The sequence below is a fragment of the Rosa rugosa genome, chromosome 1 (genome assembly GCF_958449725.1).
Source record: "Rosa rugosa chromosome 1, drRosRugo1.1, whole genome shotgun sequence".
NCBI classification, from domain to species: Eukaryota; Viridiplantae; Streptophyta; class Magnoliopsida; order Rosales; family Rosaceae; genus Rosa; species Rosa rugosa.
The window spans coordinates 25,442,653-25,460,855 of NC_084820.1; the positions used below are offsets into that span (position 1 = coordinate 25,442,653).

Sequence of the window (18,203 nt, forward strand, 5' to 3'; positions counted from 1 at the left end):
GAAAGATGATATGTTCTGTTTTGTAATTTCTTCTTTGTTCATCATATTTAACCTTCTAAGGCTACCCAGCAGCATTTGAAAAGCATATTCAAACCTACTACCACAGAAATTTTTCAGTTCTTTCACATTGTGTCCTTTGTTTTGTAGTTATATATCAATAACTATTATTGATGAACCAAGCAAGCATTATGACAAGGACTAGTTAGAACAATATTCCCAAGAAATCAAAATTACAGTGAGAAAGTTATTATATGAAAAGATGCATATCTAGCTACTACAACTACAAACCTTAGAAATTGATAAATGCAAGACAAAAGAAAGATTTAGAGAATGCAAATTAGGGAGTTAATTATAAGACTCTCAATGTTGCCCGAAGAAAGTGAGGAGAGGATCATAGACTTTATGTTTGGCATTCCAACCCATAAAGAAATCCATGTGAGCATACTCCTCTACGTATTGTTCCACAAGCTTGTCCTTGTCATGATCTTTGAGGTCATTAAGCAAAAGCTTCACATCGTTGACGTCCGAAATTGTATCTTTCCCTCCATAGCCGAGGAAAAGAGGAATGCCTTTCGGAATATTTGCCATGTTGTACGCCGGAGGGGTAAACTTATTGTAGTGCTGCAGATTTGTGAGTGGAAGAGTGTAATCGAACATTCTTATGGTTCCACTTTTGATCATCTGAGACAAATGTACGATATTCTTCATTTCTTTGTGGCAGTGGATTGTGGTGTATGTTTATAGTAAAGATATGAACTTGAAGGACTTAGGCAGCAATTTGGACCTGTTATAGCAGCCATCATGTTGGAACAGTCCACACCCGGTTGTATGCAAATAATGGTCTGCAGAGTTAGTTCTAATCGCCCTAGCGGAGGAAACTCCCGGAGACCAAAGATGTAAAATTGCTCAGGCAAAAATGTTTGAGTAGCAACTCTTAAAAGCGGGCTGGATATGTGACCCAGATAAGCAATTGGGCTAAGCAAAGTGAAGAAAACAAGACAGAAACTTTATGGAAGGTTTTCTAATATTACTTCATTATTAAACTGATACATATTTTCATGAAAACAGAGAGCAAAGCAAGCCGCATTGGTAGTAGCTGCTGTTGTAGATTATTCTGAGTCCCTCCTTAGTAAGAAAAAACATTGGTTTGGCCAAGTAAGACAAGGCTCTCCACAAAAGAATCCATGAAGTAGTAGTCATATGCCTGATTTCCAAAATCTCTAAACTGTTTGTCCTTGGGGTCATAAGACTTGAACGAATTGAACTCTTCGTCCCCACCCATTCTGACCACCACCTGACCACTCTTTGTAAAACCAAATGGCTCGATCCGAAGTTCTTCTTCCGGAGATCCTAGCAGATGCACATTGAATAATTTAGTCCATGATTCAGCCACACCGTACTCTTTCATCACCCACAAGTCAAAACAAGAGTCTCCCTGCAAATCAAATAACGCAAGCCAGCACTGATCCCCATCACCATGGTACCTTGAAATCATTGGTGCACCTCTCCAACATTGGAGAATCTCCACATTGCGAAATGATCCATCAACCATGTCCAATGCCACAACGGAAACAGTAGACTCCTCCTCCTCCCCACTTGTCAGGCGGCTTTGAGCCCAGTGAAGAGCACCATTGACAAAAGCATGATGAGATGTACTAGGGGAAAAATCGGCAGGAACATTATCAAGACTCTTCCAAGCACTTCCTGAGGCTAAGGACCAAACCTCAACCTCAACCTGGCAATAGGGTTCCCTGACAATCCTCACAACCTTATAATCATCTATACGAGAATCATAGCAGAGATAATAACTTTCATACCGGTAGCAATCAACGGCACGACTGGGACTAGGCAAAAACCCAAACTTTCTAATGGATGGATTCCACAGAATCACAGGAGGGCAGGGGTCACCGTGAATTGAGGAAACAGCAAGGCATACAAGTCCGTTACAAGTTCCGACCACTTCCCAAACGATACCTTTGGTCCAATTACTGTTGCGAATTGGATTTCGGAGGTTGGAATACTGACCGAATAAAGCTGCAGGGTTATCCCAATGCAAATCGTATGATTGGCGGGAGATGAGCAGGAGGCGCTTCGAAATGCCGTCGTGGGTTTGATTGTTGAGGTGGGTTTGAATGAAGGTAGGGTTTTTAATGAGAGAGTTCCATAACTTGCACACGGCGCTGCATCTGATTACGTCTTTGACGGGCAATTTCAACAGGATTTTGTCTATGATTTCTTCAGGAAAGTGTTCTTCCACTCCCCATTGTTGTTTTTGGATCTTCATGGTCGGAGCCGCTACGCTACGCCGATGGGACCTCTGGGGCGGCTTGTAACTGATCGGAGCTGCGGATAAAGCTGTCGAGTTTGAGATGTGGTCGGGTTCAGTTCCTCCTGCTCCTTATAAAAGGACCGAAAAGACCCTACTAAAATCCACTTATGTCTGTCTGCTTCAAAACCGAATCCAAGTTTAACACAAAGTACTCTTTTGACTTGGCCGATACTAGTAAATTTTCTTTACCTAGTAAAAACGATAATTTGTTAAAAGTTACATTTTGTTTTCTTAATAGATCCTATGGAAAACTTACACCTATACAATGCACTCATTTTCAATTTTACCATTCATCCTTAAATCCTAATCACTTAGCTCTTAATATCCATCATCAAATTTCATGATTTCTGAATCTGGCATACTTTAGTTTGCATTTTTACTTGGTAATTCTTTATCAAACGTTATGACACTATTAGGTGAAGGTCTCCCAAACGATTTTGTATTGTACAATAGATTTTGTCAAACAATTTAGATGATTTTTGTCGTTCCAGATTAAATCAGTAAATCTTTATCAAACTCTATTTAGAAGAACACTCCTGAACAGCTCACTATTTATTAGGGGAGTTCTACCGAGTACATGTTTACACCTAAAGGCAATTTGAGAAGTATAAATAGGTGGACTAAGCAAATTGCCATTCAAAAATTTATAAGGTGAAAAGAGTATGTAGAGAGACAAAAAAAAATTTGGTAGAATTTATGCACCCTTTTAAAAACTTAGAACTATTTAAAAAAAAAAGAAAAAAAAGAAAGAGAAGATAGAGATTACTTATTCCAAGGCAGAAGGGCATATACAATAAATTCATATATGCTTGTAACTTATCTCATTGACTAATTACAAACAATTTTTTCAAGAGCCTACATGACTATATAAAGTCATTCAGCACAAGATAAATAGTTAGAATTACATTCTGTCAATGCAATCAAATGTGATATGCCGGGAGATTTGTTTACTAGGTGTAAAAATCACCTCAAAAGCAATGTCGTTTAAATCTACAAATTAATTTTCTCCTTATCCTTAGCACCAAGGTGAGGAGACTTTCGAGGCATATGTCAAACACAGAAAACCAATGACCTTCTTTTTCTTCTTAGCTTTCATAGGATTTTTGTTCCAAGCCTCCAATGGGCGCCCCTGTCTTCTTTGCAATTTGGACCTATCCACCAACATGAATGCCAAAGACTGGTCTAGAGGTAGTAGCAGTCATGTTATCCCATCCTGCTCAAACACACCATATATATAAAATGTCACACCTGTTGTAAAACGAACGTAAAAGAATTTAGAGAAAGACAGAGAGTTTGGACGCAGGGAATGGAGTGTGTCATCTCACCATAAGGAGGTTTATATAGGATTACATGGTGCACACAAAAGGTAACGCTTAATTACAATTAATCACTCGTACAATTACAAGCCTATCATTCACTAATCAGTAGTGATTGGCAATGATCACTCAACATTTATTTACATGATTATCCACAATTATTACAACACTCCCCCTTGGATATTTCATCTCAATAATGTTGCCTCGCCAAAAACCTTATCAAGTAATAAAAACCTTGTGGGAAAAAACCAACCTTGGTTTAAGGAGAAAAAGTGCACAACGCGCGTGAGTGTGGAGTAGTCGTATCATAACTTCAAAGATAGGTGAAGTCTTTCTATCAACATCACAAGTAGGTAGTATGTCTACGAGAGGGATGCATTAGAGTTGTTGCACCAAAACCTTGCCTGGTAAACCTAGTAGGAGAAACCCGTGGTCGAAGGGAAAAGATGAGCAAATGCGTATACATCAAATCAAAGCATCTTCAAGATGTACTATAAGTGGGGTGACCATGCAAAAGATGTGCCTCGTTGAAACCTTGCCAGGTACCAAAACCCGGTGGGACAAAATAACACTGAACGAATGACGAAAAGGGTACACGATGGTCAAATGAGTATGCTTCAGGGCACTCCCCCTGATTTCGACTCCCTTTGAAAATTACATGTTAGGTAACTCAGATAATTTGCGTAGACCAAAACCTTGAACATTCTTCTGGAATGTAGACTTTGGTAGTGACTTGGTGAAGAGGTCTGTACGATTGTCTTCAGATCGAATCTGCATATATAACTTCAATCTTTTGATGCTCCTATTGTTGCTGATTGAAGAAGAACTTCAGTGCAATATGTTTGGTGTTGTCTCCTTTGATGAAACTCGTATTTATCTGCTTGATGTAAGCAGTATTATCCTTGTAGATAATGTTCGGTTCATCAGTGGTGGAATGCAGTTTACATGTGTTTCGAACATCCTTTGTAACGACTCTTAGCCATATACATTCGCGTACTGCTTAGTGAAGAGCTAGAATCCTAGCATGATTCGAAGAGGTAGCAACAAGGGTTTGTTTCATAGACCTTTGAAGATCGCTTTCGGAAATGTAGGGTTCTCGGAGAGTAAATTGGGGTCGGTGAGTGGTTTGGACTCGCAGGAGAGACTCAGAAACTAGGTCTCAAGGTTTCACCATTGTTGGTTACTGGTGTAAATTTGGGAAAATTAGGGTTTGGGGGGGGCGAGTGTGTGGGGAGGAACGGTTCGCTTCGGATTCCAAATTCAGATACAAGCTCTCACGGAAATGGAGGAACTAGGAAATTTGTTCTCTTGGGTTTAGGGGTTAAATTGAGGGTGACTGGACCTGGCCCGAAGAAGGGTATATCTTGCCCCACTCGTTGCCTTCCCGCGCGCGAAGCGAAAATGGCTTTAGTCTATTTCTTTATTTTTTTTATTTTTTATTTTTTATTTTAGAAATTTTATATGACCCAAGTCACCCAACATTCTACATACAGGTGCGCCATCAATTAATCATTTATTTTTCGCTGACGACTCCTTCTACTGGCAGATCCAGGATTGAAATCTTGAGCGGGCTAGGATTTCTTAAACAATATATATATATAGGATTAAATACTTGTTACTCCTCATACTTTTCCCTGAAAAACAGTTTGGTCCCTCGCCTTTTAAATTAAACTGAATAGTCCTTATTCTCTCAAATTCTCATATAACAAGTCCAAAATGATCCGAAATGACTATTATGCCCCTAATTTTCTATTATTATTATTATTTTTTTATTTTTTTTATTTTTCTCCCCCTTTTTTTATATTTTCTCTCTCCTTCCCTCTCTCCTGGCCGCACAGTCTCTCTCTCTCCCTCGACCTCTCTTCTTCTTCTTCTTCTCTTCCTCTGCAACCACCGGAGAACACCATCTCCGGCCACCATTTCATCACCATTTCCAAATCTTCATTGTTTATTATGAAACAAAAAAGTGAACAAGCAAGACTTACAGAATTACTCCTCCTCCTCTCTCTATCTCTCAAACCCATGACGGAAATCACCAACCTGAGCTCCGACGTGACGGAGCTGATCCTCTCCTACCTCCCTATCCCGACCCTCGTCCGAGCCTCCACCGTCTGCAAGCTCTGGCAATCCATCATCTCCTCCACCACCTTCTCCGCCACGCAAACCCAAACCCAAACCCAATCCCACCCCTGGTTCTTCCTCTACGGCATCCACAACACCTCTTCCAAGAACAACCAGTCCTTCGCCTTCGACCCTCTCTCCAACCGCTGGCTCCGCCTCCCCACCCCCACCTTCCCTCCCCACCACTACTCCCATTCCTGCTTCATCGGCGCCGACGGCTTCTTCCTTATCATCGCCCCCAACTTCACCTACTCCAGAATCCTCAAGCGCTCTTGGCGCTCCACCTCGCCTCTCCACTTCTCCCGCATCAACCCTCTTCTCGGCGTTTTCGACTCCGGCTCTCTCCTCCCCAACTTCATCGTCGTCGGCGGTGTCAGATTCATCGGCAACTTGGTCGACATCGAGGACCTCTTGGTCGTCGAGATCTACAGCCCCGACTCCGATTCCTGGCAGCTCCGTCCTCCTCTCCCTGCTGATTTCAGATCCGGCAATTCCTCCCAGTCCTTGTCATCCGCCCTCTTCAAAGGGAGGTTCTCCGGTGGTTGCAAAGGAAGAGAAGAAGAAGAAGAAGAAGAAGAAGAAGAAGAAGAAGAGAGGTCGAGGGAGAGAGAGAGACTGTGCGGCAGGAGAGAGGGAGGGAGAGAGAAAATATTAAAAAAGGGGGAGAAAAATTAAAAAAATAGAGAAAAAAATAAAAATAATAATAATAATAGAAAATTAGGGGCATAATAGTCATTTCGGATCATTTTGGACTTGTTATATGAGAATTTGAGAGAATAAGGACTATTCAGTTTAATTTAAAAGGTGAGGGACCAAACTGTTTTTCAGGGAAAAGTATGAGGAGTAACAAGTATTTAATCCATATATATATATATATATATATATATATATATATATATATATATGGAGAATCTCGACGGTGCGAGAGAATTTTATTAATTTTAAAAAAGGTACACCTAGTCAGGGGGGACGTAGTGAGCCTTACCCCTCAAATGCATATCTATACAAAACTAATCCAGGATCACGTTCAAGAGTGTTGATATTATTTTGTGGTTCAGGAATGGAAGGTTGAGGTTCAACATCAATATTTGGAGAGGATATGGAAGGTTCAGAAACCACATTTGAACTTGAAGACTCAACATTTGTTTTTTTAAACCATGTGTCAATGAATTTTGATCGCTTCGGTTTTGGCTCATGATTTGACATTTTACTCTAACACCTATAAATTAAGAAATTAACTTTGAATTAACTACTTTTCATAATAACTAATTTAACAAAAACAAAAAACCAGAATATAAGCCACAATTTTATATGCACAATGAAAAGAAAAGAAAAAAGTACCTTGGAAAGCAGTAGATTTTAGCTACTCTAATAATGGACTCAAGCTTCTGACCTTGATAACTGATAAGTATTGAAATCAATTAAACCCAAAACAATTGCACAGCAAAAAGAAGACTCACATCAGTGCATCACATTTAACCCACATCAATTAAACAATAAAGTGCAGATTTGCAGAACAAGGAGACGGAGACTCGGAGAGAATTCTGCATACAAGATAACACTTGATCTCTGAGACTCTGAGAGAAGTGGAAAAGGGAGAGCCGCAGGCGGCACTGGCGGAGGAGGAGAGAGTGAGACTGTGAGAGACGATTCTCCAATCTCCAGTTCAAAATTTCGAATAGCCCGTAGTCAATGAGTGGAAGCATGAACCAGAATTTGCTTGAATCAAGAGGTTGAAGAGGAAATTAAGAAACCGATGCTTGTCCGAAATGATTTCTAATGAGATTGTGGCTTGGGAGAATGGGAGATGAGTCATTCCTTCAGGAAATGGACATCGAGGCTTTTGAGGTTGGATCTGAAATTGACGGAGGCATGCTTCGAACTGTCGGGAGTGGGGAGTTACAAGGGCTGGGCTACTGGGCTTCTGGAATCTGGAATCTGGACGGGCTACCCATTTAAAAAAAAAAGAAGTATACATCTAATTTTTTTTTAAGCCCAAAAATCTCGGACTGGCTTGAGCCCGTCCTAGTCTGTGCATAGATCCGCCCCTGACTCCTTCATCTTTTTTAAGGCGGAGTGGAAAGAATGCTTGGTCTTGCGGGATATATTGGCTTATTGTGAGCAGTTATCGGGGCAGCAGATAAATTTCTAAAAAACTTGTGTCTCTTTCAGTTCTAATGTGCCACGATTCTTTCAATAAGAATTAGCTGCTTTGCTAGGTGTTTAGAGAGTGGATAAACATGATAAATATCTCGGACTACCACTGGAAGTCAGTTATTCCAAGGAGGAGGCTTTTGGCTATTTGGGTGAAAAAATGAGAATGTGGAAGGGTAAGCTACTTACAACGGCGGGTAAAGAGGTTTTGATCAAAGCTGTAGTGCAGGCTATTCCCAATTATGTTATGAGCTGCTTCAAAATACCAATGTACATTTGTGAGTAAATGCATCGGTTGACGGCAAAGTTCTGGTGGTGTGACACTAATTCTGACAAGAAGATTCACTAGATGGCCTGGGATAAACTCTGCGAGCCTAAATCAAAGGGAGGAATGGGTTTCCATAATATGATGTGGTTCAAACAGGCATTGCTGGCAAAACAAGGCTGGAAGATTTTGTGTAGACCAAATTCACCGGTCTCTCAACTTCTAAAAGCCTGATATTTTCCTGACACTGACTTTTTGCATGCTACAATTCCAAAGGGTGCCTCTTACACTTGGCAAAGCATTTTACATGGGCGGGATCTGCTTTGTAAGGGTATTAGAGATCATGTGGCTGATGGAGACAAAATTTCTATTTGGAAAGATCCCTAGGTACTAGGGCTGGCTCAAATTACCAAACCTACCGCAACCGACCGGAAACCAGCCGAACCGGAGGTGTCGGCGCCGACAAATACGGCAGCCGGTGGATCGGTACCTGTAGTACCGTACCGAAGCTAGGTACTCGGCTCGGGAGTGGTACTGCATAATGCAGAGGTTCAGTAATACCGAACCAGCCGAAATAAAAAGTTTCTGGTTTAATTCCAAAAACTCCCACCCTTTTTGCGTTTGCCATGCATCGAACACTTCCCAACCTCAATGAGAACTCAAGCCACTTACCGTTGGACCACAAGGTGGCTTGTGACCAGTTGTGCAAAAGCACATATTTAATCTCATAAAGAATAATAAGGTTTCACCTTCCATTTCTTCCCGAAACGACTGTCTCTTTTATTCATTCTTCCTTCTCCTTCCAGAAACCTTCTTCTTCTCTCTCTCTTCATTTCTAACTTCTGTTCTTCTTCCATTCTATTACTTCTTCCTCCATTTTCTCATCGTTTTCCTTATTCATTCTTCCCTTTCTTCCTTCTTAGATTTGAATCAAAAATCAAATCTACAAATAGATCTCTTCTTCTTCGACTGTTCTTCACTTCTTCTGGTTCATCTCTTCTTCTTCATCTTTTTTTCCTATCTTCTTCCTCTCAATTTCTTCACTTGGCTTATAGATCTAAGGGTTATGAACCTCAAGATTTATAGATATGACTCATATGAGGCTCATTAACCTTTAGATGAAAAAAAACTGCATATTTTGTTACTGGATTTTCGCCGGATTATCCCCAGATTTTGTTCCTCGCCTCCGAATTCCGACGATCGATGTGTCAAAATACCAACTGATACCGACAGTTTAACTCGGTAAACCGAGGTTTCGGTAACCGAAACTTCCGGCACGGTACCGGTTTCAATTCTGGAGAAACCGAGGGCTTTCGGTCGGTATTCGGCTGACGCCAAAAAAGTCGGCAACTGTGCCGCAGCCAGCCCTACTAGGTACTGCGCCCAATTTAGGGCATCTCCAACCCTTTAGTCAAAAGTCAAAGTCATTTGGAAAATTTGACACCCCTAATGTCATTACTATTCATTCATATTTTGCATCTCCAACCCCCTTTAGTCAAAAGGCATAGTCATTTCATAATTTTAATTATTTTAGATAATTATTTAACTACAATATGAATTTATATATCATACGCATAATAATCTTATATAATATATCATCGTTTAATTTTTTTTTTTAGAAATTTTTATTTTATTTTTTCAAGTTTTTTTCATTTAAAACTATATTACTTTATTATTAGCCGTTGAATTTAATTCAACATATTTTTCTGACTGTCAGATTAGAAATTAAGTAATTATATATTTATTTTTTAATGTTTGATATCAATTAATTTTTGCCTTCCACCTTGAATCAAGTAATGAAGAGTGAATCAGAGCCGCTCATTTTGAATAGTGCAAAGTAGGGCCCAGCCTTCTTTCCCTAAGCCATTTTGGCTTTCTACCTTCATTCCTTAGTCATTTTTGACTCAAGGTATGGCTCAAAAGCCATTTTGACACCCTTTTAATTTGGGATGGAGATGATGAAACAAAAGTCCCTTAGTCATTTTGGCTTTTGACTCCATTATTAGAGATGCCCTATTACAGTGGGTACTGAGGAGTTACTTGTGGGGGACCTGAACAACAGTGAGACTAGGAGTTGGGATGTGGAAGTGTTGGAAAGAGGTAGTGTTGGAGAGCCTCTTTCTCAATGAGGATGTTGAGATTATCCTCTGAATACCGTTGGGGATGAGTTCTACAAGTGATAGGGTGACTTGGCATTATGACAAATGGGGGAGATTTAACGTCAAGAGTGGGTATTACCTTGCTCGTATAACAAACTCTCATGAGCATAGTGCTTCATCTTCACATGGTAATGGTGCTGGGTCTGATAGTTTTTGGAACAAACTGTGGAAAGTTAATGTCCCTCCCAAATTACGGATGCATGCTTGGAGATTGGTGAGAGGTCTATTACCTACCAAGGCTGCCCTGTCAAGAAGCGTACAGCTACCAAATCTCAAGTGTGAGTTTTGCAATGAAAAAGTTGAAGATGGCAGATACATTTTATTGGAACTGAAGTGATTTGGAAGCATTGTACTTTGCCTCTGGACGTCACAAATCATCCCAACTTATCTTTGTATGAATGGGTCAGATGGGTTTTCAAGGTATTATCAATGATTCTATTGAAATGTTTTTTTACCTTACTATGGGTCATATGGACAGAACGTAACAATGTTCTGTGGAGGGAGAGTTGTGTTAATCCTTTTCATATGCTAGAGCGGGCTGCTAAATGGCTGTTGGATTATAGAAGCTTGCGCACTCTTGGCACGCACAAGCAAGGCCAGCGTTTACATGTTCAGAGTGGTGCTGTGTATGGGAGAGGTAGCAGCGGTGTGCCTAGACAGGACAACCATACTCATAAGCATGGCAGGCGTAGCACTCCTTGGTTTGTTCCATCTCCGTGTAGAGTTAAAATTAACGTTGATGGGGCATATAGCCAAGACAAAGGGGTAGGTGGAGTAGGTGTGGTTATGAAAAATGATATGGGGCAGTGTCTTGCAGCCCTATCTAAACCATTCTCACATGCTCATTCAGTCAAATAAGACGAGATATAGAGAATGAATTTTCTGATGTCTTATTCATCTCACAGTGGAGGTATATAAAGTGGATTATAGGAATACAATTGACTTACGTCTCTATTCTTTACCACACATAGAAAAGGTAAGTACTAACTACAATACAATTACAATATATTACATCCCTAATATTATGCCATGACTCACGCTAACACTCCCCCTCAAGTTGGCGCATATACATCAACCATGCCCAAGTTGGCGCATATACATCAACCATGCCCAACTTGCTTAGTGAGTCATAAAACGCCTTCCTGGAAACTCCTTTGGTAAGTATATCTGCAAGTTGCTCTTCATTTGGAACAAAAGGAAAGCTAATAATTTTGGTATCTAGCTTCTCCTTTATAAAGTGACGATCAATCTCCACATGCTTAGTACGATCATGCTGTACTGGATTATGTGATATGTCAATGGCTGCCTTGTTGTCACAATACAACTACATGGTATTTTTGAGTTTGAAACTCAGATCACGTAACAGATTTCTCAGCCACAGCAATTCACACACTCCATGAGTCATACCTCTATACTCCACCTCAGCACTAGAACGTGCCATAACTTTCTGTTTTTTACTCTTCCATGTAACCAAATTACCTCCCACAAAGGTAAAGTAACCTGATGTCGACCTTCTGTCTGTAATATTTCCAGCCTAATCTGCATCTGTGAAGCCACAAACATCAAGAATGTTGTTGTGTTTAGAAAACAGTACTCCCCTTCCTGGAACTGACTTCAAGTACTTCAAAATTCGCATAACAACATCCATATGACTCTCGATCACTCGGGTTATGCATGAACTGACTTACCACACTCACTGCATATGCAACATCTGGTCTAGTATGAGCCAAATAAATCAAGTGCCCAACCAACCTCTGATAGTGAGCTCGATCAGTAGGTACCTGATCTGGATACTTAGCTAAACAATGGTTCTGTTCAATAGGAGTATCAATAGGTCTGCAGTCCAACAAACCTGTCTCTGTCAACAAGTCAAGAACATATTTCCTCTGGCACAGATAGATTCCTTCTCTCCCCCTGGCTACCTCAATTCCTAAGAAGTACTTAAGTTCACCCAGGTCCTTTATCTCAAACTCAGAGGCTAGTTGTCTCTGCAGTTTAGCCATCTCAACAGTATCATTGCCAGTGATTACCATATCATCCACATAAATAATTAGAGCTGTTACCTTCCCTTGTTGATGCTTGAGGAACAAGGTATGGTCTGAGTTGCTCTGCCTGTAACCAACTTTCCGCATGAACTGTGAAAATCTTCCAAACCAAGCACGAGGTGACTGTTTGAGACCATACAGAGATTTTCTCAATTTGCATACAAAATCACCAGGAGAAGCAACTACATACCCAGGTGGAAGGCTCATGTACACTTCCTCGGCTAACTCTCCATGAAGAAATGCATTCTTGACATCAAACTGTCGGAGTGGCCAGTTTAAACTAGCAGCGAACGAGAGCAGAACCCGAATAGTATTCATCTTGGCAACCGGAGCAAACATTTCATCATAGTCTATACCATATGTCTGAGTAAACCCATTTGCTATAAGGCGTGCTTTGTACCGATTCACTGATCCATCTGCATTATGCTTCACAGTAAACACCCAACGACAACCAAAAGCCTTCTTGCCTTGTGGTGGAGGCACAAGTTGCCAAGTATTGTTCTTCTGCAATGCCTCCATCTCTTCCTCCATTGCCTTCCTCCACTTTGGATCCCCCAACACATCCTGCACTTTGTTAGGTACTGATACAGCAGATATTTGATTCACAAATGATTCATATGACTTAGACAACCTCCTAGTGGACATATAGTTGGCTATTGGGTATTTTGATTTGGCAGTAAGAGTAGGTTCATATCTTTTGGCTGATTGACCTCGAGTTGTCCTATTTGGTAACACATATTGCCCAACATTAGACTCACTACTACTAGTACCAGTGGATGGACATACCTCAAATGAGTGATCTTCAGTACCAGGAAGCTGTGGGTCAGGGGTAGAAGCGATAGCAGGAGGGGCAGTTGTGTCTTCAACCTCATTTTCAGTGATTGAAACTGGTGCCTGATTGTCTGGAATTTCTGCTTCTGGATGTGACAGATTGATGGTCTCAACTGCTGGATCCATCAAGATACCTCCTGCTTGCGTGATTTCTTCTCCTCCTTCTGATTCCTCCCCCTCTCCATGATACAGCTCTTCAAAATATGAATTCTCCCCCTGAAGAGCTATATCTGAGGAGGAAAAATAGCTCATGTCCTCAAAGAAAGTAACATCCATAGTGACATAGTACTTTCTGGTTGGTGGATGATAGCACTTGTACCCTTTCTGATAACCTTCGTAGCCCACAAACACACACTTAAGCGCCCGGGCATCCAACTTAGACCTCTGGTTTTTAGGAATATGGACAAACGCAACACAACCAAAGACACGAGCTGGAAGATTATGAAATGAAGGTAGGGAGACATGAGATGCAAGAACCTCAAATGGAATTCTTCCCTGAATGACACTGGATGGAAGACGATTGATAAGATGGGAGGAAGCGTGTATAGCATCGCCCCAAATCGCCCCAAAGATACTTAGGCATATGGGCACTAAAGAGAAGGGCACGAGCCATATCAAGTAAATGACGGTTTTTCCTTTCGGACACTCCATTTTGTTCTGGTGTTTGTGGACATGTGGTTTGGTGAACAATCCCATGGGTTTTGAAAAACTCGTGGAAAACATGATTAACATATTCTCCCCCATTGTCAGAACGGATGACTTTAATGGTGCTATGGTATTGTGTTTGAACAAGAGTACAAAAAGTTTGAAAAGCTGGAAAGACTGCATCTTTGGTTTTAAGAAGAGCAACCCATGACAATCTCGTACAATCATCAATAAACAACACAAAATATCTCATACCGGACACAGTGGGTTCTCTAGAAGGTCCCCAAACATCAAAATGAATCAACTCAAAAGGAATAACACTTTTATTAGAAACACTAGGAGAATAAGTAGCACGATGACTCTTGGCCAAAACACATGTCTCACAATGTAAAGCAGACTCATCCACACCAATAAACAGAGTAGGCATGGTTTTTCTCATAAGACTAAAAGATGGATGCCCTAAACGGCGATGCCACAACCAAATTTCACTTAGCTTATCAGAATTCGAAGTCAAAGCGGCGCGGGACTGTGCTCCTGGTTTCTCCCATGCGTATGTCTATTCCAGATGGAACAACCTACCCCTCACATACCCCCGACCAATTATCTCCCTGGTGAGAAGATCCTGAAAGATCACATACATAGGATAAAAGGTTACGGAGCATTTAGACTCAGTATTCAACTGTGGAACAGATATCAAGTGATGAGACAAGTCAGGCACATATAACACATTATGAAGTTCTAAAGTGGGAGTAATACGCACTGATCTTGACCTAACACAGGAAAATCCTCACCATTGGCATTGGTTACATAGGACACAGGTGGAGAAGACAATTTAGTAAAATACAATTTGTCATAAGTCATATGATCGGAGGCACCAGAATCGATAATCCATGTATCAGAACCAACAAAGTTAGAAACCTTTAAAGCCATACCAATCTTACCACGACCAGCTATAGAGGCTGTAGGAGCAGCCCCACCTGCGATATAATGATCCTGCCCGGCCACGCCATAGAAGTCTGGTTCTTGGATCAACTGAACCGCATCTGCCTTTGCCTTAGGACGATAACCTTTCTTTTTGGGGTACCCATTCAGCTTCCATCAGGTCTCTCGAACATGTCCAAGGTCGTTGCAATAAGAGCATTGAGGATGAGGGCGGTTGGTGAAGCCTTGTGGAGGACCTTGCTGATGAAGGGGAACTGAACTCTGCTGCTGAAGGAAAGGTGCAGGTGACTTGGCCTGAATGGCTAGGCTAGACACTTCAACCTGAACTCTCCTGCTGAGACTCATCCTTACGGACGTATGTAAAAGCTGTGTTTAGGCTAGGAGGGTTTGTCATTCTGAGCAATTCTCCCTTGGCACTGCTATGCTTCTCATCCAGCCCTCTCAAGAATACATGAACCCTTTCAAGCTCCTTCTCCTTCTGGTACCACACAAGATCTTCTTGATTCTTGATCTTGCAAGGACGCTTCTGATCAATTTCAGCCCATACATTCTTCAGCTTGGTGAAATACACAGCTACTGGTTGCCCATTCTGTTGCATACTAGCAGCTTTGCACATCAATTCATGAACCTGTATAAAATCAAACAAATTTGTATACAAATCCCCCAATGTCTTCCATATTGTTTCAGCAGTCTCACACTCTTCTACCAACTGTAGCATATCTTCATTCATGGCTTTGAATAAGAGAGCCATCACAGATCCATCATCATCCTCCCACTTAGCATAGGCATCCGCATCTTCCTCACTAGGAGCTTTGGTTGTCCCAGTCACATGCCCCATCTTGTGTATGCCACGAAGATGGACAGACATAATCTTCTTCCATGTTCAAAAATTGGTACCATTGAGTTTTGGACCACCAAAAGAACCACTATCTGAACTTCGGACAGAAACCTCAATCTTTTGAACCTCATTGATCTTAGAATTTTCACCTTCATCACCACCCATCGTAACAATATAGTAGCAAAATCACAGAGTTTGCAGCGGAATAAAAAGAATAAGAGAATCCAAAAAAGTAACAAAACAACACAGGCTGTGCAACAATTTCTTTCCTTTTTTTTTTTTTTTTTTGCTACACGGGTTGGTGACCTGGAGAGAAGGACAGGTCTGGGTTCTGAACTGGAGAGAAGGACGGGTCTAGGTTCTGAACTGGAGAGAAGGACCGAACTGTGATCGATGGATCTAGAGAGAATGACCGCCGGGGCTGGGCGACGGAGCCGGAGTGCTGGGCGATGGAGAACGAAGCTGAGCAGAGTCTGGACGACGGAGTGCGCGCGACAGGACAAGAGGAAATCGACGGGTCTGGGCGTGCGAATGCGTTGGGAGACAGAGGACGACGGTGCTGGGCGAAGGCGCGACGGGTCTGAGCACACGACAGGTCTGGGCGACGAGAAACCCGACGATGATCTGGACTGATGCCGGATCTGTTGCAGAAGACGGGTCGTGCGACGGAGAAGAAGCGAAGCGACCCGAAGATGAAGACGGCGATCTTCACATATGAAGCCGACAATCTGGGTGCTTTGCAACGATGCCAGACCTGAAGAACCTTGTTCTGTAAAGATGATGGCGATCTGGAAAGATGAAGCCGATCTTGTGAGAGACAGACGTCAGCTGACATCGGTTGGAGATATGACCCAAACAAAAGGGGTTCTAAGACAATTTTCCTCTAATTAAGAGAAAAACAAAAAAAAACAAAGAGACAAAGTCCCTTTTGGATCTTTGCTCTGATACCAAGTCAAATAAGAAAAGATATAGAGAATGAATTTTCTGATATCTTATTCATCTCACAGTGGAGGTATATAAAGTGGATTACAGGAATACAATTGACTTACGTCTCTATTCTCTACCACACATAGAAAAGGTAAGTACTAACTACGATACAATTACATATATTACATCCCTAATATTATGTCATGACTCACGCTAACACATTCTGCAATCCATATGGAGGCTGAAGCCCTAAGAGCGAGTTTATTAGTGGCTATTCATCAAGGTTGGGCAGAACTTGAGATAGAATCAGATTGTGTTGCGCTGCTTGATGCCATCTCTAAGGAGGAGGATGACTACTCTTTCATAGGTCGGATTGTTGACGATTGCAAAAGGTATAGTAGTGACTTTTCTTTCATTCAATTCCGACATGTGCACCGTGAAGCAAATGGTGTTGCACATTGTTTGCCACACCTTGCTAGTTTTAATTATGTTGATAATTTCTGATTAAAGGAGCAGCCTGTCATTATTCACGACGTGCTCTACGAGGACTATTGTAAGTGTGCACGGGGCTCAGGTTTTATGTCCTCCCCGTTGTATTCTATTTCATCAATTAATAATAACTTCGGGTGTGGGGCTGAGCCTCCCAGTTAAAATGATAATAAATCGCTATTTTACTCTTCTTTTTGGAAAAAAAAAATTATTTTTTGAGATAATTCTTCCCAATTTAATAATATGTATATCTAAAACATATTTGAAAAAAAAAATTAATTTGTAATGGTTGATCGATACCCTAGCTTTATAATTCTTATGAAAATGAGGCCTTGCACAGCGGCATTCACAAACGAGTCAATTAAAGAAGGTTTCTAAAATATTTGCTATAACTTTTATTAATTAAACTAATATATAGAGTTATATTGTTGAAAATAGTAAAACAAAAAAAAATCATTTCATGTTCAAGATCTCTTAGAGGAGAAAATAATTTCATGCTGAAATCTAAGGTCAAAAGGGTTGGCCTTCAAAAATTTAACTTTGGATAAAGAGGCGCAATCAGAGAGAGAGAATTGTTGTTGCTGCTAACAGCGACTGTAGTTAGGGAGAGAGATTGAGAAAAATGAAGGGCAGGAAAAAAAAATGAGGAAAGAATTGACAAAAAAATAAAAATTATACGGTGTGTGTTAATAAAACAATAATTACTAGGGTGTGTTTATATATAATTACGCTTTTGGTTTAATTATTTTATTTGCAACAATAATCATAACAAATTATAAAACCATCAAAAGGTGAAGAAGAAATAAAAATCAAAGAAAAAAAGGTGAAGAAGAAATTATTAAACTTAGCCTGCTTGGGTGTTCAGAAGGTTGTGTGGTGCCCAGAGTAGTTTCTGTTGGACCTGAGTCCTTGTTGTTTGGGCTTGGGCTTTGCTTCTACTTGGTCTTTTGTACGCTGAGTTTTTTAGGGCCATTCACCTTTGGGTTCACATTTGGGATTAGGGGAAAGCCCCTCTCCATAGGGTGGTCCTCGGTTCTTTCTAAATAGAAGCTAAGGTCATCTCCAACCGAAAGGGCTAAAAATCGTCTCCAACCAGTCAAGGCTAAATTATAGCCCTAAAATATATTTTAAACATTTGAATG

At 40.9% G+C, this 18,203-nt stretch overlaps 2 protein-coding genes across 2 annotated transcripts; one reads left to right on the plus strand and one right to left on the minus strand.

The window, feature by feature from the left end:
- Positions 1 to 785: 785 nt before the first annotated feature.
- Positions 786 to 2,370, minus strand: LOC133709687 (F-box/kelch-repeat protein At3g23880-like). The gene has a single exon (XM_062135544.1). The coding sequence runs from the start codon at positions 2,282 to 2,284 to the stop codon at positions 1,127 to 1,129; it is 1,158 nt and encodes a 385-aa protein (XP_061991528.1). The 5' UTR covers positions 2,285 to 2,370; the 3' UTR covers positions 786 to 1,126.
- A 3,162-nt stretch (positions 2,371 to 5,532) lies between these two features.
- Positions 5,533 to 11,202, plus strand: LOC133725092 (F-box/kelch-repeat protein At3g24760-like). The gene is made up of 2 exons (XM_062152210.1): positions 5,533 to 6,304; positions 10,823 to 11,202. Exons 1-2 carry the CDS (start codon positions 5,599 to 5,601, stop codon positions 11,200 to 11,202), a joined length of 1,086 nt encoding a protein of 361 aa, XP_062008194.1. The 5' UTR covers positions 5,533 to 5,598.
- Positions 11,203 to 18,203: the final 7,001 nt, after the last annotated feature.

Coding starts and splice junctions, on each gene's coding strand:
- LOC133709687 (XM_062135544.1), bottom strand. CDS start 2,284: ATGAAGATCCAAAAACAACAATGGGGAGTGGAAGAACACTTTCCTGAA.
- LOC133725092 (XM_062152210.1), top strand. CDS start 5,599: ATGAAACAAAAAAGTGAACAAGCAAGACTTACAGAATTACTCCTCCTC. Junction 6,305..10,822: donor CTTCAAAGGGAGGTTCTCCG/GTGGTTGCAAAG, acceptor TCATATGGACAG/AACGTAACAATGTTCTGTGG.